The sequence below is a fragment of the Phalangium opilio genome, unplaced genomic scaffold, assembly GCF_054372755.1.
Source record: "Phalangium opilio isolate 3A_F unplaced genomic scaffold, DU_Popi_V2 ptg000017l_1, whole genome shotgun sequence".
Lineage (NCBI taxonomy): Eukaryota > Metazoa > Arthropoda > Arachnida > Opiliones > Phalangiidae > Phalangium > Phalangium opilio.
Genome location: NW_028324151.1, coordinates 7,415,799 through 7,442,595, shown reverse-complemented (window position 1 = coordinate 7,442,595; position 26,797 = coordinate 7,415,799). Strand labels below are relative to the sequence as shown.

The 26,797-nt window shown below is 35.1% G+C and overlaps 2 protein-coding genes across 2 annotated transcripts in view; both read right to left on the bottom strand.

Annotated features, from left to right (window-relative positions):
• The window catches only part of LOC149702861 (putative cationic amino acid transporter), a 138,677-nt gene that overhangs the window by 89,556 nt on the left and 22,324 nt on the right, over window positions 1-26,797 (bottom strand). The window lies entirely within an intron of this gene.
• LOC149702862 (ceramide synthase 1-like) lies at window positions 2,078-3,433 on the bottom strand. Its single transcript, XM_089865801.1, has 5 exons — window positions 3,321-3,433; window positions 3,074-3,254; window positions 2,844-3,002; window positions 2,272-2,419; window positions 2,078-2,201 (listed from the first exon to the last, which is right to left on the bottom strand). The coding sequence occupies exons 2-5, from the start codon at window positions 3,199-3,201 to the stop codon at window positions 2,109-2,111; spliced, it is 528 nt and encodes a 175-aa protein (XP_089721927.1). The 5' UTR covers window positions 3,202-3,254; window positions 3,321-3,433; the 3' UTR covers window positions 2,078-2,108.

Below are 26,797 nucleotides of genomic sequence, written 5' to 3'. Positions count from 1 at the left end.
GGCAGGAGTGAACCTTTCACTATATTAGGAATTCCATTATCGTTCAACGTATTCAATTTCATTCTGAGAAAGGCAGCGAGATTCTATCAGCGTACTTGCTATTAATATAGATGTAACAGCCCTTTCTGAGGGTGTCACGGAGAATTCGGAGTAATGGCTTGTTCCAGTTTCTAGACGAAACTTTAGCGCGGTTATAGGCGAGCGGCCTCAGCTTTTGATAAGGGTTTTTCAGTAACTCATCAAGATAGTCGAGACTGTAAAGTTCCCTAAATTAAATAACCGAAATCAGAAGGGGATGATAGAAGAAGGATGACACTCTGTATCCTCTTAATACTTTAGTTATGTAACATGATTCTTCCCAGGCGAGGGAGCCCTTTTTGTCTGCTCTCCTGCTCATCAAACTTCGGATGTCCATCGCACCGTGACCGTGGGGTCAATTCTATAACTGTTCGGTACTAATTCCTCGGTAATCCACCCACAAACCTTGATTTTCTTGACGTGGGACAAAAGCGCACAAGCGCATGCGCATTGGCAAATAGTTAAGCGCTAATAGAGTAATGATGAGGGGAACTATTTATCGCATATGTGATTCGGTTTAGTAACCTTGTGAACTTCAAATGTAAAATAATGTTGGGAAGAATCATGTTACAATTACCACGCTTTGTGGTACACTTCTCTCGAAGAGAAGTATTATATACTTTTGCCGAAATGCATGCCGTTTCGGTGGACGATGATTTGTCACATATTACGTAGGCTACTCCTTCATGGTCAACGTAAGTAGACGACAGTTGCAGAGCAATTAAGTGTTATCAGCAAGATTAATTCTGTTAATTATAGCAGGTAGTGAGACTAGATGAAATAGAGCGATAATCTAGATCAGTACACAAATCATTAGATCAGATATTTTATCGTTTTCAATAATAGAGTCCGTGCTTTATGAAACAAAACACATCCCAATTATAGTTAAATATCATTGTAGAGAACTGGTTTCCATTTTATAAACAACTCTACTATTAAACTGGGTCATAGTTTTGGCTGTATTGCATTTTCTTTTTTAGAGCATATATATGCAACTTCGAGTTTAATTTATGACGGGAATGCCAGAATTTTAGGGTTAATGCCTGAAAATACTTACAGTACTATTCTCGCTTCCATGGCGTTATGTAAACATTAGGCATTTTAATGACCTAAGACATTGCCTCAATATATTTATCAAGGCCCGTTTTATGTTATATTTCTTTTTTTCGAAAGTGGCATTTTAGTTCGCCACGGTTCCCCGCTTTCTCAGACTTTTTAGGCGCGAATTCTCGTGAAATGACGTCACTATTTTAATTTCCGCAAATCAGCCACCGATTTTAAAGCGCACGCAACCAAATTTCACTAGAATCTACCGATAAACAGTACCATCTACGTTAAAACTTAGGCAATCATCTACAACCAAATACACCCCCCCCCCTCAGTTAAAATATCACAATGCTCGGGTCGAGGGACCGGTCACTCAGTGAAATCGGTGTACACGGCTGTAACTTTGAGTGTACTAAAGACACAACGCGTAATCTTTAAAAGCCCTGCCCTTGGCTGTGCTAAAATGATAATACGTAATCCTTAATTAGTGTACAGAAAGTGTGACAGTGATTAGCCCCTCGGCTCAGGTCTTGATAGATTTAGGAGGCAATGCCTAAGAACAAGGATCTCGGCGTTGTTATGTGTAGAAACTTTGAGTGGTTCTGGTGAAAACTTTGGCGGGTTGGTATGATAAGGGTATTTATTCTCTGCCCGTTCTATGAATGCTTGATTAAGACTGGGACATTCCAAAGTTCAGACGTTGTTGGTAACGAATGTGGAGTGCGGATTTATCAGGACCCAATTTATATTTATAGAATTCCGGGAACCGTTGCACTAGATTATCTTTAAGACGAAAAATGGGGTCACAGGTTTTGCTCGAATTAGGGTTTTGATGGGCCTTGTTTATCAAACGATAATCGTAAAAAAACTGAACTTTATAGGAAAACTTTGATATTTTAAATTTAGACATTAATAAATATGCACTATTATTATCAAGGAGATTAAAAGGAACTTTTGTTTTGTTTGTGGTTTCTCTTTGGGTTTTATTTATTTTTATTATTTAAATATTTTTGTTTACAGCCAGCAGTACCGTTAAAATGACGATGAAGCTGATTGAAAAATGATCTCGAAATATTCTGGTTTAAAATAAGATTAAAAGATTAAACATAATTAAGTACGAAAAAATATATATATGAAAATCCTTACCACTTGAAAAACAATATTAATAAACAGAAACACAATTGATATTGTGTGTTTCACTTTACAAATAGAATACTCGAGGTCAGTTTTGTAGGGAAGTGCAATTGAAGCAAACATGGCCTTTAGTGGATATAAGTAGAGTCTTAACCAAAACCTGTAAACATCTTACAATATTACGAAATTTTTAAACACAATTTTACCAACAATGAGGATATTTCGGCATTCGATCATATACAGAGTCTTTCAGTTAAGTCTACCAAAAATTAAGGGGGCTGTTCTTTGGGTGATTTTGAGTAGAACATGTCTAATGCAATTTGCCACAAGGGCCACTATTTTAGAGTTATGATTTGATGGTTTTATGGATGACCCCTTAATTAAATTGGCATTTTCCTTAATTTTCTTGATTAAATTTAAGGGGTCATCCGTAAAATACTAAAATATTAACTTGAAAACAGTGGATCGGACGGCGAAATGTCAGAAGAACATCCCACTTAATTTAGAAGCACCCTGTATATCATGTGATCCCGAAGAGGATCAAATAGCCGAAAACTCTCCGTTTTTAAGAAAATCAAACAAACCAAAAGAAAACGTAAAATGCGAGAAGTGCCATTTCAGTCTTGAAAAGTAAGAGACTCGGCTTGTTACGATTACGGAAAGATACCAGAATTCGTCGAATACTTTGGGGTAATGAAGATAGTTTCATAAACACTAAACTGAGCATTGCCAAATGATGAAATCTAAAAGAATGATTGCGGAAAATAGACAAATAAACAAATAACCAGTTCAAGAAATGGTTGATTTAAATTACCGAAGCACGTAACCAACGCAGATACCAGCCGATGTCAGAATATGATGAATTATCAATGGAATAAAATCTTTATTTTGACGATCGTATATGCACATGAACAAAACTGAGTTAAAGAAATATCCAGTCATGATTGAATATGAATAAAAATCAATTTCAGAGAGATTCGACCCGAGATTATAGTCTGTTTGATGGCCGAAAACTATTTTATCACTAAATAATTAATTATAAATATAGAATATTATCTTACCATCCCATACTCTCAAGGGGGTTGCGATAAAATCATGTTTATGGTCAATCGAAACGTACTTGTAAATTATTACATTAAGAAGAATGAGGCCCAGAAATTCGAGTAGATTTAAGGCCAAATATTTTTCACGATATTGGGGAAGGTTGAACCTTTTTACCAATGCTACCCTCTGTTATTACGAAAATTTAAAGATGAATGAAATTAATTACGCCCTTGGTTGTAATGCCGACTTCAATTCAACGCCAAATTGAAATATTACAAGAGAATAAGTATAGAATAAGAAAATTATCCAAATGTTGGGGCTTCTTATTACATTTACCAGAAGTCCATGGACTCCTGCATTTACACATTGTAGACGTAGAGATTAGAATTTTCTAGTGGTCGGCGTTTGGACATGATAATCCACACAATTTTGGTTAATCAGTTATTCATGAATAATAATCAGATAATTATTCGTGATTACATTGCATTAATCATAGACTTCCCGTGGATAATTTCAAATTATGAATAAAGATAAAACAAACAGATATTATCCTATCCAAATGCCGACCACTAGAATTTTTCTACAGTGTGGCATGTGCGATTTCTTAATATTTATTTACATCGGTCAGCAGCAAATCATTTGTAAACTGAACTGAATCGTTAACATCATACCATGAGTTTAAAATTTATAAAGTCGAAACTTACAGGGAAAATGTAGTGTAAAAATACGTGGCCAAAGATAAACCATGTCGAAGTGAAAAAAGTAAACCAAAAAAACTCGCGTAGACCAATATTGTCAGACCAAGTGAATGAAGAACCACTTTGATCGGACCAATTGAACGAACCAATTTGAGATATGATACTTTCGTTTTTGTAAAAGCTTACTGTATCTTGAAATAGCTTAGTATACGTTGTTTGAGATTCGTTAAAATGTAGAGACATCTTATAATATAGAGTTTAATTTTAATAGCGATAAAATTCGTTAACGTTTTAGGCTGTAGCGAGTAAATAAAGAAGAAATACAGATCTTCCACCTTTTCAGTATTTTTCCATTCGACCGCGCAAAGTTCACTTACCAACACATTTAAAATTATCTTAACGTTAAGGTGTAAGTCCAAATGTCTGACATAGAATTGTTTTATTAACAGTTTGATAAGCATATTTGAATTTTCTAATTCGAGATCACTTTCTGTATTGCACTTAAAATTACAGAAATTTAAAAAAGCCTTCGTTATTATTCAAGTCCAACATGTTATCCACAAGATGCATGCAACTACAATTATTTAATTTATATTTACTAAAGTCAAATCCAACATAGCTTTCTATAGTTTGTCCCAAAATTCATGGTGTGAAGTGGTATTTTCGGGTTGTCATTTGCAACATCATCAATCAAGTTTACATTGAACTGTAGTATTTTAATTATTTTTTGAAGGCTTATATTTTAAAAGAGTAGTTTTGAAACCATAGAAAAAGATAAGATTGATTTATTTGAAATGTTAAATCTTATAACAATATAAACATAAGTTACTTCTATCTTCAAAAATTTAAGGCCTATCTAGTGTTTACGTAGTCGCTATTGTTGCCTTTTCAATTCTTACAGCCTTATTTATCTTTTCAATACTCTCGGTACTTGACGTTATTCCGCGATTGTATAGAATAGAGCTGGCAACTAATAAATTGTCAACTTAATTTGTGTCTGTTTTACTGTACACCGTTGCTTTTATGTTAACAAACACTAATTTTTAACATAAAAAAGTTACGAGATAGAACGTATGAAAATTTTCATTTTGTACCTAAAGTTGAATTCGGTATTTGCTAGATTAAACTACTCGATGTTATCCATGATGAACTTTAATATTGCAAATATGCACTTTTAGTTTTATAATGATTAATGCGGATAAAATGAAAACAAAAACACCCTCGGAAATCAAAGTGTTTATTTGGTATCTGTTTATGGACCATTCCATAAATTGCTTAGAGAAGCCAACAACACCAAACCGCGTTCTCTTAGGTTTTTCCCTGGCGCCAAGTACGCCAGTCGGAGGCGGAGTTCACTACAGGCTGGAGACTAGTCGACTAGCACTGCCTCTAGCGGTGGTCCTTGACGCGAGGGAAATAACCCAAGATGATCTCTCTCTAGTGGTGTTCGCTTCTCTTTGGGAAATAATAGAATGATCTTGTACAACCTCCAAAACTTGTTTTTGGTTTACTTTTGTTTACGTTCAGCATTGGTGTTAAAATGACGTTGGAGCTTGGTGTAAATTGACCTCAAAATATCCTAGATTAAAATTCCGTAACATTATATAAAGTATGAAGTAAAATAATAAAACGAATAGAACAACGCTTTAACGCTTACCACTTGCCATAAGATACTAATCAACAGAAACACAATTGATAGAGTGTGTATTACAGCACAAAACAAGTACTCAAGATCAGTTTTGTAAGGAAGAGAAATCGAAGCGAACATAACCCTTAATGGATATAAGTAGAGCCTCAACCAAAACCTGTAAACTCTATACATTATGTCTTGGTTTAACCAGAAATTGTAAAAGTCCCCAGTTTAGGAAAATCAAACGAACCAATAGAAAACGTAGAATACGAGAAGGGCGATTTCAATCTTGAAAAGTAATAGGCTCGGTTTGTTCCGATTTCGAAAATTTACCAAAATTCGGCGAAATATTTGGGGAAAAGATGACGGTTTCATATACATTAGTGTGAGCATACTTCCATGGTGAATTCTAAAACAGTTTTTGCAAGAAATTGGTGACATAGTCACAAAACGAAATTAAGTTTAACCGTAAGTTCATAAGATATGTCACTGGTTTGAGAGTAGGTCATAGCTTCTCTTAAAGCGACGCCTGGTGAGGCGCTGTCAAAGGCTTAGTACAGACTGAATAAGAAGATTGGCTGCAAAACCGAGTGTAGTCAATAGAGCCATGGATTTATAATAGAAGCTTACGCTTCCTCGATATTCCACTCGCCTTAAAACGCGCACAACATTTATTCCTCATCTGAACTGGCGCGAGCTAGTACCAGCCTGGCAGGCGCGTTTGTGACGTAGAATTTGAGGCAAATTCAGAGGGGGGGGTGGAAGTTTTTCACGCGCTTGAGTTTTTTTTCAATAGCGCGCGCGAAACAATTTTTAGAAAAGCGCGCGTGCACGCGCGCCGAGAGAAAAACGTTTGCCTCAATTTCTACGTCATCAGCCCCCCAGTCCCCACGCGCGCGAATTTTTATGACATAAATGTGTTAAAAATCAAAATGCCTTACTGAAGGCTACAGTGGAATATCCAGGAAGCGTAAGCTTCTATTATAAATCCATGATAGAGCTATCTCAGAAGCCTTAGTGTAACGTCACCCATGCTATTTTCCCATAGAACCAAAGTGGTACCAAACATGGCCGCCCACTGCCAAAGCCAAGCCCGAGACGTTTTACCAGAAGTGAGATGAGACCAGAAGTACTGAGCTACCTGGACGGCCGAACTAGATTCCAGCACCCGCGTCCGTGATCCGCGGCTTTAGGTTGAGGGGAAGGGGGTAGGAAATGTTTTTGGAACTCAAACAATTTTTCTCTCTCTAGTTTTAGCGCGTGGGAAGCGGCATAAAATCCTCAAATTTGTTCACTAGTGCCAGGATCTACTATCAATGCTAGAGCCCTTTACTTCTAGTCTCATCTCACTTCTGGTTTTACCTAGGCACTGACGCCGCAACTGAGATAGCTCTATTCTCGCTTGTCGTTCTCTCGAACTAACTTTCAGTAAGTCTCTTGCATTACGAAGTATAGGCACTGTCATATTTATGGAACATATATTATAAACTTATGGTTTAACCAAACCATAATCTTAATTACCGGAATACGTAAGCAAGACAGACCGCAGCCACGGTCAAGAGATGATGAATTACTAATGGTGTAAAGTCATTACTGTGACGACCATATATACACGTGGCCAGAAATGTGTAAAAACAATATCCAGTCACGATTGAAAAAGAATAGAAATCTCTTTCCGAGAGATTCGATGCGAGATCGTAATCTGATTGATAGCGGAGATGAATTTCTTATTAATAAATGATCAATTAGAAATAAAGAATAATCTCTTACCGTCCCATATTTTTAAGGGGTACGCGATAAAATCGTGATCGTGATCAATAGAAACGTACTTGTAAATTATGACGGCGAGAAATACATTGGCTAATAAATCCAGTACGTTTAACGCCAAATATTTTACGCGATATTCGGGGAGGTTAAACCGTTTTAAAAATGTTACGCTCTTATGAAAAAAGAACGTTGAATGAATAAAATTACCAAAAATATAATCCTATTTCACCCATGGTTAAAATGCCATGTTCAATTAAATTAATTTAAAAATTTGCACGAGTAAATAGAATAGAAACATGGAATTAGCGCAGTGACAGGGCATTTTAACTGTGCCGAGACGATACATGTATCACCTCCTTTAAGGCTTCAACATGATTCAAGTGACGCTATAGCCACTTAAGTACCAGAAAACATTGTTTTCAGTTTTACAAAATTAAGAATTCCATGAGTTATTTTTATAATTTTCTGTTTTCATAAATCTTATCTCGTCCGCTATTTTATTATAAGGTCACTCAGTAAATCCTGGGTAAACTGAACTGAATCGTTGACATTTTACCATAAGTTAATAAATAATAAACAATAAATTCGAAACTTACTGGAAAAATGTAGCGTAAAAACACGTGGCGAAAGATGAACCATGCCAAAGTGAAAATAGTAAACCAGAATAACTCGCGTAGACCAATTTGATCGGACCAATTGAAAGGACCAATTTGAGATATTGTATTGAACTTTTTGTAAAATATTACTGTATCTTGAAATAGCCTGGTATAAGTTGTCTGAGATTCGTTAGAACTCGGGCAACACGTTACAGTCATCGTATATTCGTTAACCGCGTTTATCGTGTTTAATTTTGCTAGCACTAAAAATCATTAGCGTTTTAGGGTATAGTGAATTGAGCAGAATGTAGAAGAAACAAGCTCGCTTGAGATGCAGTATCCCAACGTTTCCTTTTATGTTTTTCCTATTAAATGTTTGGAGAAGTCGGGTTGCCTTATCCTCAGTTGTCTCTGGAATGCGGTTGAACTAATCCACACTTATAACATCTTTTCTGATCCATCTCAACGATTTTTTTTAATCAAATTGTAGAAGAAATAACAGATAGGTTAGACATTTTGGGCTAAAAAAGCACTGATTAAAGCTACAAAACAAAACCAGTATGGCATAAGATTTAGTGAAGTATTGCATAAAATATTTTAGGGTACAAAGGCTTCAGCAGGGGGGTAGGAAACGGGGGCTAAATCACCTGTAGGTGGCGTTTACCTTTTCGTACGGCTGTGACAAAAAGATTAAGGCACTCGTCAGCGTTATGTAAGGTAGTCAATTTATTTTAAGACCTTTGGAGCTTTTTTAAGAACCTATTTAATATTTATGCAAACTTTGAGTTTATATAAGTGATAATTGTCGCTTGTCGTATAATTGGAATGGAAGACTCGCTGGTCACTACTTTTTCTTTGACGTTAAATTTAGCTCTCAGTGGTTATTTTTATTTATACATTTAGTCATAAACTGCTAATCCTCTATTAAGTTTATATGTCTAAATATGATGGTTAAAATGTACGTAGTGATTCGGGTAAAAATCATAGGTTGGAGATAGCGGGGAAAACGGTGACGAAACCCCACGACTAGAAGAGACCACCCTAAACTAAAAATTCCACCCATGAGAGTCGGGTAACCCCATATATACTTCTCTAAGCGACAAGCGGCGACACCTGGGAATATGTATTTTTGGCGCCCGATTTCTCTTAGACGCTGACATAAAGGAAGGGGACAGGAGACGTTCCACCAAAGATTTAATGATGGACACTTAAAGATGATTTTTCGCTTATGATTTAACATATACTTCAAAAGAGCTATAGAAAAGAATGAGCAAGATTTGTTTACGATGTTAACTTAAACCTCGAATAATATAAATTTAAATTAGGCATAGTTCTCTCTCCAAAATTTATAGGTCTGCGTGGTGTATTTGTATCGTTTCCCTTGCAAATCTAACCGCCTTTATTTAATTTTGATATTATTTATATTATTATTTGAACTTGTTACAGGATTAAATATGCCAGTTTCTATATACGGGCGTTGCTTTTATGTTAACAAAAGTAAAGTTTACCCATAAAGAAGAATTCATAATTTACAAAGAAAAATCCTATGAAAAGTTTGATTTTGTAGCTATATAGTTTTTAGGTAAAACGGCCGTATAAAGAATTCAGTATTCATTAGAGAATTGAAGTAATTCAAATTAGAGAGGGTGTTTTTGGGCTATTTTGAGTCGAAAATTTTCTATAACATTTTGCCCTAAGGGTCACAGTTTTCATGTTATTACGAATGATCCATTAAATTTAATTAGCGTTTTCTTTTAACTTTCCACTTAAATTAAAGGGGATCATAAGTAAAATAAATAAACTCGAATTAGGATAGTTTAATAGACAAGTATAAAATTGGGGAAACTGGTGAACTGGTTTAAACTCACTGGTTACTATTTTGCCTGCTTAATCGAGACTATCTGTTTTAATATGTATACTTTTAGTATAAAACAATTTTTTTATATATAAATTTTATGTAAGCAATTAGCGCAAGACATATTTTTCATAGTAAAATAGCGGAAACGCCCTCGCGTGTAGTTTTCCATATCCCGCTGATAATATTGATCTCATCACTAAGCCTAATTAGATCATCAAGCCATTTAACGATTTCGTGCATGGTTGATTTTTAACGAGCTATTCTTTACGCTCTAAATAACTTCAAAAATATCATTATTTGAATATCGTAGACTTGTAACTTCTACAAAGTTAAAAGGCTCTTCATATCACAATGGGATTTTAACTTAATTCCGGCACTTCAGTATTTGAATTATAGTATTATACATTTTTGAAACCATAACTAGTGATTATTCACCGATTCACAATTATCATAATCCTCTCAATCTCTCGCCTTAAATACATTCAGAAAACGTTAAACACAGTTCACAATGCTTAATCTTATTAGTACAATTAAATGCAATACCTAAACTTATTATTATAATCCACTTCATTTTAAAATACACGAACGAAAAATATCACCTCACCACAACCTCGCCCATTCACTCTCCCTTCAATGACGAACGAAAACGTTTATACCATGGGCGAAGAATATTTATACTACCAAAGGCGCTACTCTTTCACGCCTACGAGTAAGAGTACAACAGAGCAGGTCAAACTAATAACTACATTGTAGATGTACATCATACGATGTGGATAAAAATAGAAGAAAATACATCAACTAACATCTTGAAACGGAAATAGAGTTCGAAATTAGAATGTTTTATTTTTGTTTGTAGAATCTGTTTACACAACATAAAAAATTCTCCCGTGTATTCATTATATTTGTTTTTGTTTACATTCAGCATGGCTCTTGAAATGTCGATTAAGCTTGGTGAAAATTGATCTCAAAATAGCCTGAATTAAATAAGATAAAAACTAATGAGCGTGAAAAATCGGAGCGAAAAGTACGAAAAAACTGGTTATTAAAGGACGACTTACCAGTTGCCAAGAAATATTAATTAGCAGAAACCCTAACATTAGAGCGTACATTCCAGCACAAATCATGTACTCGACATTGTTTTTATAAGGAAACGAAATTATCGCGTGCATAGCCCTTAATGGTTGCAAGTACAGTCTCAACCAAAACCTGTAAATCCAATTTTATGTTTATTTTTAAACACAAATTATAGTTTACTACAAAAGTAGGAATATTTCGGCTCTTAAACCATAGGGAAGGTTTTAGATCATATGTATTAGTGATGTGCACAAATCGATATAATAATAATATCGGTATCGTTGATCGATATATCGGTTCGAGGTTAATTTACCTATTTATAAAATATATACTGGTTAATAAACGGTAATAATCTGTTGATAATCGGTAGAATATCGGTCGATATCTGTTTCATTGGGTTAAATAATCGGTTATCTCGCCAAGTTTAAATTATCGGTTAAAATCTGTATCGCTTCCAGTAAAATTTCGATATCGGCATCGGTTTTTTTTACATTATCCGCCATCACTAATTTATATGCTCTAATGCCTCACTAAACTAAAGTTCAAGAACTTCGTGGGAATTAATGAAGATGCATCTAACAAACCAAAAGAAAGCGTAGAATACTAGAAGGGCCATTTCAATCTTGAAAAGTAGGAGGCTGGGCTGGTTACGATTTCGAAGATTTACCAGAATTCGCCGAAATATTTGGGGTAAAGATGACGGTTTCATGTACATTAGACAAAGCATACACACGTGATGAACTCTAAAACAATTGTTGTGAGAAAATTTACAAAACCTATAAGTCATAAGATATGTTCCATAAGTATAATGCTAGAGACTTTACTGAGAGCTAGTTCGAGAACAACAAGCGAAAATTGACTACACTAGGCTAATTTTGCAGGACTTCCATCTATTTAGTCTGTACTACTACTAAGCCTTTGACAGCGTCTCACCAGGCGTCGCTTTACAAGAATCTATGACGTTTCACCTACGTCACTTCATGACAAGCTCTCAGTCACTAGTCACAAACTTATGGAACATAGCTTATGAACTGAAACGTAATTCGAGTCGGTAAGTAATTAATTTAAATTACCGGAATACGTAAACAAGACAGATGGTAACCACGGTCAAGGTGTGATGAGTTATTAATGGTATAAAGTCATTATTATCACGTTCATAAATAGACAAGACCAAAAATGTATGAAAGAAATATCCTATGACAATGGAATATGTCCAGAAATCTTGTTCCGATAGATCGGACTGGAGATTATAATCTGTTTTGATATTTAGCCGAGATGAATTAATTCAATTCATTTCCATTAAACGATCGATTAGAAATTTAGAATATTATCTTACCGTCCCATACTTTCAAGGGGTGCGTGATAAAATCGTGATCGTGATCAATCGAAACGTACTTGTAAATTATGATAGTCAGCAACACGCTAGCTGTTAAATCCTCTAAATTTAACGCTAAGTGTTTCTCCCGATATTCGGGAAGGTTCAATCTTTTTACCAGTGCTACGTTCTGTTTATTATTGAATGAAGAAGGTTGAATAATATAATATCCCTTTTTCTCCCATAGTTATAAAATGCCAAATTCAATACAAAATGCAAATCAAGTTTTTGCAAGAAAAATAGAATTGGTAACGGTTGACATTTTACGATGAGTTTATAATTTATATATTTTAAACTTACCGGAAAAATGTATCGTAAAAATACGTGGCGAAAGCTCAACCATGCCAAAGTAGAAATACTAAACCAGAATAACTCGCGTAGACCAATTTGATCGGACCAATTGAACGAACCAGTTTGAGAAATTGTTGTATTGAACTTTTTGTAAAATATTACTGTATCTTGAAAAAGCCTGGTATACGTTGTTTGAGATTCGTTAGAACTCGGGGACAACGTTACAGTCATTGTTTATTCGTTAACCGCGTTTATCGTGTTTAATTTTGCTAGCACCAGCACTAAAAAGTCATTAACGTTTTAAAATATCGTGAATGGAGCAGAATATAAGAGAGAGTCGGAATCCAAACGTCTCCTCTTTTATTTTCCCTATTAAATGATTGTTTCATCTGGTTTCATTTCGCTTCGGCTTCGAAGAAACAACTAAGGTATATCCGCTAGGAGGTTTGAGCGATTCTCCCTCTATCGTCAGCGCAAAGTTCAAATACCAAATCATCTCCATTATTACTAACAAACCAAATTACCAATTGTTTTATGTAATCGTAGTCTCTAAAACCACATTAAGATAAACTATTCGTTTCTTTGTACTGATTTATAACATTAGTTTATAAAATATGTTCCATAAGTATAACACTTCATATACTTAATGCTAGAGACTTACAGCTCGGGCTAGTTCGAGAACGACAAGCGAAAATTGACTATACGAGGTTTTGCAGTCCATCTTCTGTCCTATCTGTACTAAACCTTTGACAGCGTCTCACCAGTTGTCGCTTTACGACAATCTATGACGTTTCACCGAAGCTCTGAATAACCAGTGACAAACTTATGGAACATATCTTATGAACTTATGCTTGCACTAAAATCCGGGACTCCGTATGTACGCGGATGACTTATTCAATTGAAAAGGAAATAGAAGCCGAAATGAAAAGATTTTATTTGTTTATGGTAATTGTTTACACAACATCAAAAATTCTCCCGTGTATTCATTATTTTTGTTTACGTTCAGTAGTACCCTTAAAATGGCGATGAAGCTTGGTGAAAATTGTTCTCAAAATAGCCTGAATTAAATACGATAAAAACTAATGAGCGTGAAAAACGAGAGCAAAGAGTACGAAAAGAGGATATAATAGGCTTACGTACCACTTGCCAAACAATATTAAGTAACAGGAACCCTATTAATAGAGCGTACAATCCAGCAAAAATCATGTACTCGACATTATTTTTATAAGAAAACGAAATTATTGCGTGCATAGCCCTTAATGGATATAAGTAGAGTCTCAACCAAAACCTGTAAATCCAATCTTATGTTAATTTTTAAACGCGAATTGTAGTTTACTCCAAGCAACGGCTCTTAAACTATAGGCGAGAACCATAGGGAGCGCTTTAGAACATATCATAAGTTTATAAGATATGTTCCATAAGTGTGTCACTCGTTAATGAGAGCTTGTCATGAAGTGACGTAGGCGAAACGTCATAGATTTTCGTAAAGCGACGCCTGGTGAGGCGCTATCAAAGGCTTAGTATAGACTAAATAGGAGGATGGACTGCAAAACCGAGTGAAATCAATTCTCGCGTCGTTCTTGAACTAGCTCTCATTAAACCTCTTGCATTACGAAGTAGAGGTAGTGACATACTTATGGAACATATCTTATAAACTTATGATCATATATTGTATATTAGTGATGGACACAAACCCCTTCTTTTTAATTTACCTATTTTCACCGCTTAATTTACCTATTTATTAAATTTATAAATTATATAAATATAAATAATAATCTGTTGCTAGTCGTTCTATATCGGTGCCATTGGTTTAAATAATCAGTTATCTCGCTGAGTTTAAATCACCGGTTAAAATCCGTATCGGTTCCAGTAAAACTTCGATATCGGTATCGGTTAATTTACGATATTGGCCATCACTAATTTATATACTCTAATGCCTCACTGAAAACTGTAGTTCAAGAACTTCGTTGGAATTAATGAAGATGCGTCTAACAAACCAATAGCAAGCGTAGAATACTAGAAGGACCATTTCGATCCTGAAAAGTAAGAGGCTCGACTGGTTACGGTTTCGAAGATTTACCAGAATTCGGCGAAATATTTGGGGAAAAGATGACGGTTTCATATACATTAGACAGAGCATACACACATGATGAACTCTAAAACAATTGTAAGAAAATTTACAAAAATCGTAATTCAAGTCAACAAATAGATTCAATTTAAATTACCGGAATACGTAAACAAGACAGATGGTAACCACGGTCAAGGTGTGATGAATTATTAATGGCATAAAATCATTATTATCACGTTCATAAATAGACAAGACCAAAAATGTATGGAAGAAATATCCAATGACAATGGAAAATGTCCAGAAATCTCGTTCTGATAGATTCGACCCGAGATTATAATCTGTTTTGATAGCCGAGATAAATTAATTTCTTATTAACAAATAATCGAGTAAACATAAAAAGATTTTCGTACCTTCCCATACTTTCAAGGGGTACGCGATAAAATCGTGATCGTGATCAATCGAAACGTACTTATAAACTATGACAGTGAGCAACACGCTAGCTGATAAATCCAGTACGTTTAACGCCAAATATTTTTCCCGATATTCGGGGAGGTTAAACCTTTTTACCAATGCTATGCTCTGTTTGTTATTGAATGGAGAATTTTGAATGATATAATATCCCTGTTTCGCCCTTTGAAATAAAATGCCAAATTCAATTCAAGTTTACATGAAATATCGAATTTTTACTGTACCACGATGAATCTTAGAGATCTGATATACACTGTATATCTTCTATATTTAATTACACATATGTTTAAGATGTTCAACAGTAATTCGTGGGTAAACTGAGCTGAATAGTTGACATTATACAGTAATAATAATTTATATATTCAAAACTTACTGGGAAAATGTAGCGTAAAAATACGTGACGAAAGATGAACCATGCCAAAGTGAAAATGCTAAACCAGAATAACTCGCGTAGACCAATTTGATCGGACCAATTGAACGAATCAGTTTGAGATATTGTATTGAATTTCTTGTAAAAGATTACTGTATCTTGAAATAGCCTGGTATAGGTTGCCTGAGATTGGTTATAACTCGGGGACAACGTTACAGTCATCGTATACTCGTGTTTAATTTTACTAGAACTGAAATTCAATAACGTTTTAGGATCTAGTGAATGGAGCAGAATGTAGGAGAAACAGGCTCGCTTTTCATTTTTATTTTCCGTATTTCCGTTTGAAATAGTTTGTTGGTCTACCCTCAGCTGGTTCTGGGACGCGGTTGAAACATCCTTTTTTGATCAATTTAACCCTTTTTTGAATTAAATTGTTCCCCCCAAAAAAAACTCAACCGAGAAAAAGCGTGTTTGCCACCTGTTTGCTCAACCTATACTTTGAATTGAGAACAAATTTTTATATTATTTAAACATTTCCCAAATCATCAACTATGATGTAAACAAGATGTATTTCTCGCAAAATACACGTAATGTCTTTGATTGTAAAAAACAACGCCTTAAAACCATTCTAAAAATAGCGACAGTATATACAACCTTTTTCTTTTAAAATTCCTCATGATTCCTCATGATTTCTTTGAATGTTGAAATAGAGGAGTAGGAAACCTCCCATTTAAATTAAGGCAGTACCATAATCCTCTCTCGCTTTAAATATATCGAGCAAACGTAGAACACAATTCACAATGCTTAGCCTTACTAGAACAATTAAATGCTATTCTTAAACTTACTATCTCTTTCCTTAAAATACACGAAATAAAAATATCAATTCACCACAATCCTCTCCCTTTAATGACGAACGAAACATTTTATACTACCAAAGGCGTACTCTTTCACGACGACGACGTCGCCACCAACAGCTACAACATGGTAGGTCAATCTAATACCCACATCGTAGATATTCACCATCCGATGTAGCTAAAAATGGTAAAAAGCACTCATCCTTTTCCACCGTCTTGATTCCGGCCTTAAACGTATAGAATATTTCAAATGAATACTAAGCCTGTAGCCGTAAAACATATTTCCGTTAGGTTAATTACATGGTATGTGATAAGAATATTAATGTTCTATTATGAACCTTCTTCCATGCCCAGTTACCCTTCGCGTTTCAACACGAATGCAAGAGTTCTATTAAAAACGCTTAAATAACCTTTTTTTCTAACAGTCCAAATGCCTAGCATAAAATTTGTTTAATAACAGTATGAATTTATTCACTATCATGAATAACGATGTCTATAGCATTGAACTGTAGTTCCCTGTCTAAAAGCGATAGGAGCTATATTTCCGCGCCACTGGTGTGGCGTCAATTTTATAACTAGTCTTTTTTGTAGAAGACGGCATATCCCACTCGAATATTGCGCTGACGTATGCTAAGCATCTTGCGCTCGAGAGCGCACTATTCGAGTTGACTAAGCTTAGCTACCGCTAAATAAACTCCTTAGGTCAATTAAATAAAAACAAACGTTTGTTTAAATAGATAACTAAGTTATTTTGTGGTCAATTACTATTGTCGTCAGTATCTCAGTCGTAACAGTTTAAACCCCATAGTCCGCATGCAAACTACATGCAATAAATTCGCTAACACAATTGACATTTTTTCTGACAACCTACAAGACACCAAGCGCTTAATTCGTCTAGAGTTGTTACACAATTACTAAATAACTCATTTAACAATACTAACCTTATAAGTTTCTTCTAGAATCAACTAATGTCGTGGCTTTGTACATTTTGTATAAATTCGGATCATACTGTCTAAATCTGTGTATATATATCTATGTAATTTTGTATAATTTGTGTATGTACAATTTGTATAATTTAAATCTGTGTATAATCTCGCGAGTTGTTTTGCAACTTTTTTATGCACATTAAACTTCAATTTCATTTCATTTCATTACTAGCACTAAATCTGGAGCTCCGTATGCACGCGGATGACTTATTCAATTGAAAAGGAAATAGAAGACGAAATGAAAATATTTTATTTGTTTACATTTTATCAAAAATTCCCCCGTGTATTTATTATTTTTGTTTTTGTTTACGTTCAGTAGTGCCGTTAAAATGGCGATCAAGCTTGGTGAAAATTGTTCTCAAAATAGCCTGAATTAAATACGATTAAAACTAATCAGCGTGAATACGGAAAGCGGATAAAATGCAACTTACCACTTGCCAAGCAATATTAAGTAACATGAACCCTATTAATAGAGAGTACCATCCAGCACAAATCATGTACTCGACATTATTTTGATAAGGAAACGAAATCGTAGCAAACATAGCCTTTAATGGATATAAGTATAGCCTTGTCCAAAACCTGATAACCGCATACATCATTTTAATATTTATTTTTAAGAAGAATTTGTAGCGTCACTATCGTACTCCAAAAAATAGGGATGTTTCGGTTATAAATGCAGTGAGAAATGAGGTAAGATGGAGTGGAATATGATGGGCACTTAAAAAGCTCCCAATGTACCTTGTGCACGCCCCTGCCCTTCGGTAGGCGATTTTTAAGTGCTGCCACCATTATTTTTGTTTGAGAACTAGCTTCTATTTTTAAGACAGAGGGGGGGGGGGGGTTGGCGTCCTTTACGATTTGTTACTGTATGATCCTACCTAAACGCAGAGGATACTGGGAGGACTTCGGTGCCTACTTTCTACGTCATATGTATGTTGATACCACTCCATCTCTCTCTCTCTCTCCTTCAAGATAAAGGAACTTTAGACCATATACCCTGTAATGCCAAGTATTATCGGCAACAGGAGCTGATTATGGATCCAATAGCCGAAACGTCCCCTTTTGGTTTATAAGAAAAAAAACCAAACGAACCAATAGAAAACGTAAAATACGAGAATGGCAATTTCAATCTTGAAAAGTAAGATGCTAGGCTTGTCACGATTTCGAAAATTAACCAAAATTCGACGAAATATTTGGGGAAAAGAAGATGGTTTCATTATCACTATACAGAGCATACACGCATGGTGAAATCTAAAGCAATGTTTTGGGAAGAAGTTGATGACAATACGTAATTAAATTCAACCAAACCATAATCTTAAATTACCGGAATACGTAAGCGAGACAGACCGCAACCACGGTCAAGATATGATGAAATACTAATGGTATAAAGTCATTATCTTGACGACCATACATACACAATGCCAAAAATGAGTAACAACAATATCCAGTCACGATTGAATAGCAAAAGAAATCTCTTTCGAAGAGGTCGGATGCGAGATCGTAATCTGGTTGATAGCCGAGATGAATTAATTTTCTCACTAATTAATTATTAATTAAACTTAAAATAGATTATCTTACCGTCCCATACTTTCAAGGGGGTTGCGATAAAATCGTGATCGTGGTCAATCGAAACGTACTTGTAAATTATGACAGTGAGATATACATTAGCTAATAAATCCAATACGTTTAATGCCAAATATTTTTCGCGATATTCGGGAAGATTAAATCTTTTTACCAATGGAAAGCTCTTATTTTTAATGAAAAGAGAACTTTGAATTAATAATTATCAAAGATATAATCCTATTTCACCCATGGTTAAAATGGCATATTCAATTAACACGAGTAGTTTTAGAAATAAGCGGAGTGACAGTTAATTTTAACTGCGATACATTTAGATATCACGTCCCTTCATTGACGTCAACATTGTCCAAGCGTACAAGAAAACATTGCGGTGAAGTTTCAGTTTTACAAACATGAGAAGAATTCCCAGTGTGATCTCTATAATTTTCTGTTTTAATATACCAGGGATGGATTTAATTTTAGAAGTAGGAATGGTGAACGGTTAGTATTTGCTTCAGTCCGACTCATAGCCCAGTATATAGTCCCTCCCTCCAACACGTAACGAAAAGTTTAAATTATCTTATTGGCTCACTTAAACTACGTTTTGATGACGTTGCTGACGGGGACGGCGAAAAATATGTAATTCCTTTTTACCTCTGTCGCTATGACCCGCCTCTTCTTTCATACCCCTCCGTCCCGAGGAAGGGGGTCCGGGAGTTTGACGCGCGCTCAGATTACTCTGCTCTTTATTCCTACTTCTAAAATTAAATCTATCCCTGAATATACCTTATTTTATTACACGCTTATTTGTAAAGTAATTAATAAGTAAATCGTGAATAAACTGAAACTGAACTGAATCGTTGACATTATACCATGAGTTCATGATTTATATATCTTAAACTTACTGGAAAAATGTAGCGTAAAAATACGTGTCGAAAGATGAACCATGCCAAAGTGAAAATGCTAAACCAGAAGAATTCGCGTAGTCCAAGTTGATCGGACCAATTAAACGGACCAATTTGAGATATTGTATTGAGCTTTTTGTAAAAGATTACTGTATCTTGAAATAGCTTGGTATACGTTGTCTGAGATTCGTTAGAACTCATAGATAGAGACATGGTTTAGGCGTCTCTATTTTTACTAGTAGACTGTTTGTGGAGCAGAAAATTCGAGAAAGAGGCCCACTAAACGGTATTAGTATTTTCTACTGTTTTTCGTTTCTTTCGGCTATGACAAAGGTAGGTATCGTATGTACCAACACATCTTTGTTTTCACTCTGAATAATATTTATAACACTAAGCCTAATTAGATCCTCAAGGCAATTAACGATTTCGTGCTTCGTTAATTATTATCGAGCTCTTCTTTACGTTCTGAATGCCTTCAAAAATATCATTAATTGAACCTAAAAACTTAAATACATACTAATTGTAGTATAGAATTATATACTATTTAGAAAATATATATATACTGAAAAAATAGTTTAAGAAATGAAGTATATTTTGGACTGATGAACAGAGACATTTCGGCAGTGATGGGGTTTTTTTAGTTGGTACCAATAATACTGTATTAATAGTCGTCATTAAATAATATATTCAATTAACTATCATTTATTAATGAATTTTATTGTTAGACAGTCGGGTAAAGAACTTTAAAATTGTTAGGAAAAACTTAAAACAAACGTACATATGTGCAAAATAATCTTTGTCTCCACGTTTCTCTGACTCTTTTGGTTTTCCCTTCAAATTTTCCTTGATCTTTTTAGCTTTTCCCTTGTTTTTAACTGATCTTTGAAGTTTTTCTCCAGTTTCCAGCTTATCCCAAAGGTTTTGTCAGGCTTTTCTAAACTTTCTTTCGAAAATTGCTATAATCTTTGTTTACCGTTCCGTTTCCAGCTATGCATGGATTTGGTCTCAAATTGTCTGTCTTTTCTGAATTTAATTTTCTTTCGAATTTCCTGCATTAATCGAGGTTTGACTTGACCTTCTGACCTTTCCCCATAAAGGTTTGGAAAACAAAGAAAAAAGGTTTTTCTACAAACTTTTAATCATTTCAGTTAGATTTACTTGAATTATAAATCAAGAAAACGTTCGCTATGGGCTGCTGTTTATATATTAAACCACGCGTTATATTCAAGAAAGAGATTTATGAGACGCCTATGCCTTGGCCCAATGGAACGGAGGATGGAAAATACAACAAAAAGAGTACGAGTATGATTTGATCATTTGACTCTGTTCTAATAACTTGATTTAATGCGTACATAGTAGGAAAAGGCACTTCCACCCAGCCATCAATCTCTTCCAATATTATTGCTTCACTGACACAATTTATGTGAACGAATTTGCAGGTAGAAACTTGTCTTTTCTCTAGTTGAATTATAACGTGGAAGTGAAAAAGTCCATAGACTATACAGGGTGTTCCAAAAAGTATGGGCGATTATGAGTCGAAAATGTACTAAGACGATTGTATTGTTTTACGGGTGACCCCCTTGATTAAATTAGCATTTTTTCTCTCTTTAGGGGTCATCCGTAAAATACTCTAATAAACACTAATTGTAAACGGGGGGCCTATAAGGTAAAATGTCGTGGAACATTTTCGACTCAAAATCGCCCATAGAACATACTGTACTTCGGTCATATCATTCTTTGTGTATTTCGAGCCCTACTTGAACAGTGTTCATATATTGAAATTGTAAAACGACCAAGGCTGTTGTGAGATAACGCGCAAGTTTTTCCGAAATGCTAAACTCAAGAACTGGAAAGAGCTTTATTCCCTGTATTCTGAATTGTTTTTGGAAATTGTTTCTGCGAAAGGGGAAATTATTTTATGCCTTTGCAAGAGTCTACATTCCTCAGGGAAATACGCTATTTACATATTTTTTATGGTGAAATTTCGTAACTTTCTGTCAAGCTTAGTTTGCTTCACAGAATGAAGAACAGGCAGCTAGAAAAGGTATTTTGTCTATGTACATAAACGAACTTTCCGAGAAATTCAGTAAAATCCAGCTCATCTTTTAAAGGAATGTAAAATGTGTAATGTAGGGGTGGGGCTTATATCAAGCTTATATCTCCCATGAAAATAAAGCTCTACTGGGCATGCATGAATATCTTGTAGTTAATTGGCATTTAAGTTAAACCTATCCGTCTAGATCCACGCTTACTGTCACGTGACATTGCCCAATAATAGTAACATTACTACTTCAAAATATAGATATTGGCACGCCCATAACGCATTGTACACCATTTTAAATATTATTCAAATCAAAGCTTAACGATAGCATAAAAGCCATGAGCTTGTCGCCATATACTTCATAATTGAACAGAATATGTGTGACTTCCTCAATCTCTATTCGAGCTCACATTAGTTCGAGATTAACCAAGACTTGAACGATCACACAAAAGCCGAATTAAACGCTGTAACTGTACCAATTCTTATTCCCAATACGAACTCGGAGCTGATAGCAGATCTTCTCTTAACAATAGTTCCACACCAACCTTGTTTTTCGTGTATCCAAGTCTCCACAAACACACAAACAAACTAACGAACTACCACTGCATAAGTGGCGTTTGTATTATCACACACGTAGATAAAATTATTCCTTTCTGTATTGATTTAACCGCAATCCCTAAGATGAAACAGTGCTGGTCTAAGCCTTTCGTAGTATTGAATTCTTCATATGGAAGGGAATATTCATAATATAGAAGGCTTTTTTGTTGTTTCTGGGATGGATTTTTCCGTTTGTCATGTAGTTGGATGCCCAGGCTCTATTATTGGGCTATGGGGTTGTTACCTTGTCATTTTAGACCTCGCTTTTCTCGTCTTTCTGAATCCGGTAACCCTAGAGTTGGATAAGAAATAAAGTAGCAAAGTGCGATCGAAAAAGATGAAATGGGGGTACTGTGGATAAGAAGAAAAACGTCTCGAAGCGTTGCTCGAAGCTATTCAAGGATATGGTGGTGCTCTTTTGTACCTTTAGGCTTAGGTGTCCTACTTCTTTTTTATGCCTCCTTAGATTGGCACACACTTTCAAAAGATAGCTTTAGTCGCGAGGTTTTATCGTAACTCTCGATTGATTGTTCCTAGTTTTCACGTTTTTTGTGTGTTTTTTGGACAAAGAACTTTTCGATACGCCGCGGTTTGATTTTCAATCCATTTTTTCTTTTGATTTTGGAAGAACGCGAAAGAAACCAATTTTCCTAGAATTTGTAGGACTGGAATTGCAAGTTCTATAGAAATCAGGAACGACTACAAGCTTTGCGAGGCTTAGATAGTAGGGCTTTCACAAATCCACCTGATTGAGAGAACGTTTGAAGTGGCTACTTTGATTTCCATTAGCTCATATTTTTACACACGCACGGTCGATGTATGGTTTAAAGGTTTATTGTGTGTCGTATACAAAATACCATAGCTTGCCCAGTCAAATATGAGAAAAACCGTTTATGGACCAGCTTATTGGCTGGACATTTTCAATGGGTAACAGCGATGTATGGGGTTGAAAATGTTCCAATAAGGTTGTTAAGACTGAAGTACGGTGAGTTTTATCTTGGATGAGAGAGGGATACCTATAACGTTGAATATGTTCCACCAACTACGGTACCGAAGTCCTCCCAGCATCCTCAGCATTAAGTAGGGTCGTACGGTACGGAAACGTAAAGAACGCCCCCTCTGTCTTAAAAATAGAAGCTAGTTCTCATACAAATTTAATGGCGCTGCGTGGCAGCACTTAACAATCGCCTACCGAAAGGTAGGGGCGGGCGTGAGCTACACTGGGAGAGTTTCAGTGCCGCAGGTCGCACATAATTATTTTCACTCCATCATATTTCTTTTCTCCCTGATTCTATTTGAGTCAAAAATGTTGTATGACATTTTGTCATAAGACGCATTGTTTACAAGTTCTGAAAGCCAATGTAATTTAATAATGGGTCTCCCGTAAAGCATTATAAACATAGCTTTTGAACGGTGTCCCTTGTGGCAAAATGTCATGGAACATTCTCGACTCAAAGTTGGCCATAGAACATTCTCGACTCAAGATTGGCCATAGAACATTCTCGACTCAAAATTGGCCATAGAACATTTTCGACTCAAAATTGGCTATAGAACCCACTGGAACAATCACATATATTATAACGTCCGTAATATTGTGGCCACTGGCTATCCTAATCGGTTCATAATTTACCATGATACTTAGTTTAAACATGCAGTTTAATAATATCTAAATATATTAATATTACGCCGTTCCCGTAAATCATAGCCAATTTCTGTTTAAATTTAATATTAAATTTCGCTATTTAATCATCAGTTAATACGTGAATTTTAACGACTTAATAAGATTCGTGATATTATAATTGAAATTGTTTATGGAGATAAATGTTTAATTCCCCCCCCCCCCGACTCAGAGAGGTTGTAAAGATCTTATTGAAGTCGTAAATTTCCTTTGAGATCAAAGGCCTGAAACGATTCTCTCAACTATACAGTACCGGTTCATTTCAAAAAGGCTTAATAACTAATTACCCTAAATATTTAATAACGTTTGATCTAAAGCTCATCTTTATAGACAATGATCACTGAGCTTTGTAAGATATATTATAACAATCTATTTTAATCTTTTAATTCATCTTTGAAACAGGCTTTTCATAGTTTACGAAAATACTTTGACTAAAAATTAAAAATTATATCGTAATTTAATCCAAATTAGAATTTTATATTCAATCATAAAAAAATTTAGTTTATAATTGCGTAAAACGTTTTATATATACAGTATACTAGCAAAGGGAACCAGCGTTCCCCGGGTAAAATTTTATATGCGCCGATGACATCTCACCAGATGTTTTAGTTATTTTTCCTACCGCTATATTAAAATGTGCCGACAGATTCTTACTAATTAAGGGGTCATCTGTAAAACACTTTACTTCAAAATAATGACCCAGACGGTAAAATGTCGTATAACATTTTCCAATGGTGAGAATGTCGTATAACCTTATCTACTCAAAATCGACCAAAGAACATCCCCCTGTATTTCTAACAGACCGTTCAGAAACACCCTGTATATGATTACGTTGAGTTGAATTTTGATGAAAGTACATCACGTTGGATAAATATTTTATAATCAAATCAAAAATTTCTCAAAAAAGAGTGGATAAAATGATATTGGAAAATATTTTTAGAAGCAGAAAAAATGAGCTAGATCTACTTTTTCTAAACAAATCTAAAATCTACGCAATCTAATATGATTATACAAACTTTTATACAAGGTCAAAACTTCTAATAAAATTTAATGTGTAATTTTCAAATCAGATAGAACACAACTAAATATAACTTGAAAGACTCTGAATCTTCACATTTCATCTTCCCTTTAAATAGCATTATTAAATTCACTATCCCTTTTGTAAACAACTTATAAACGATCGTGTGTTACTAAGAAGCAATTAGTTTTGATCGATGTTTTTAAACGTTACTATTTTTTCTGTTTTCACTTGTGCTTGTACCTAATGTATATACAGCTTCAAACCGTCCTCTGCGGTTTTGGGGTTTGAATTTCCGAAAATGCCAGAAAAGGCAGGGGAACGAAAAAATCTATATTAAACATGTCAACCCAAACAAGACGTACGTATATTCCAATGACGCTTCCAGTCGAGTCAGCCCGTTTCAGAGCTTTGCCCATCCAATATTCGATCCGTTTGCGAATGCGAGTAAGAGAAATTTCCAAGGGTCTGAGTCCTTAGGATGAAATAAGGTCAAGTTTTAGGAGTTCAGTTTTATGTCCTTTTTCCAGTCCCTTTCTAGACTATAGTCCTTTTTTGATATTGTACTGTCATAACCCCATAATACTCTGCATAAATATAAGTCGAAAAGATAATTGTCGAAAGCACACATCATTTATAAAAAGAAGTGCCAACAAAGAGACCCAAGGTCGACATTTCCGTTACTTTTCGGGTTGCCATCTTAAAATGTGGCGGCATATTGAACCCAAAAGCCTGATCCAATATACAAAATACGACTGAAATAAGTTAAAACGTGCGGACGTTAATACATATAGGTTTTACATTTATGGTCGCCATTTTTCAAGGTGGCCTCGGATTTGAAAAACCTTTCTTAAGGCGTATCTAGTACTTAAGAATAACGTCCAGGTAGAATTTCAGCTTCGCAGATAGATCGGTTTTGTACTGGGCGGTGATTATCATTCAGTTGGAATTTTTAAAATTCTAATTCCCTTTTATCTACACCTTTATACGTAAAATTCAATTTTACGTATAATGGTGTAGATAAAAGGGAGTCTCTTTTTTCGAGTATTTGCAGGACACAGAAACCATCGCCCACTGGGATCTCCAATCTTAGAGTCCGAAGGACAAAAGTAAAGAAATATTTTAATGGGATCCCTGTCCCCCAATTGTTTTCTTAAAACGTATCTCTACCAAGTAGTTAAACTCACGGTAGAAAGTAGACCATGCCTCTGACCGTTCCGAGGAGAAACCGTTCGGTAGATGGCGTACCAGTCTCTTTAGATTCGTTTCGCGTGGACTAGAGGCCTCTACGGCATACTCATACTTGTTTTGAGTATTATGGGTCTATGTTACTGCGTATTAGGGAACTTCTGGTTGGGTTATTGGTAATCGTCTCACGTACGGTTTTAGGAGTATAGAGATAGTATTTTGAGAATAGTTTTTTATAAGGACAAAAGGAACTTAAGGAAGACACTTTTGCTTTTATTCTTTAAGTTGACTCTTGAATGAACGGCGATTTCGTGACTCTCCTAATAAATAGTTGTCACGCGTTTGGCATTTTTTTCCGATTAAAGTGAATTCCATCGGTTATACAGTAGATCTAATATACACTATATAGATAGAAGCCGTTATATTGCATAATGATCATTTAATCTAGTGGTTCGGGGTTTTTCTTTCCTGA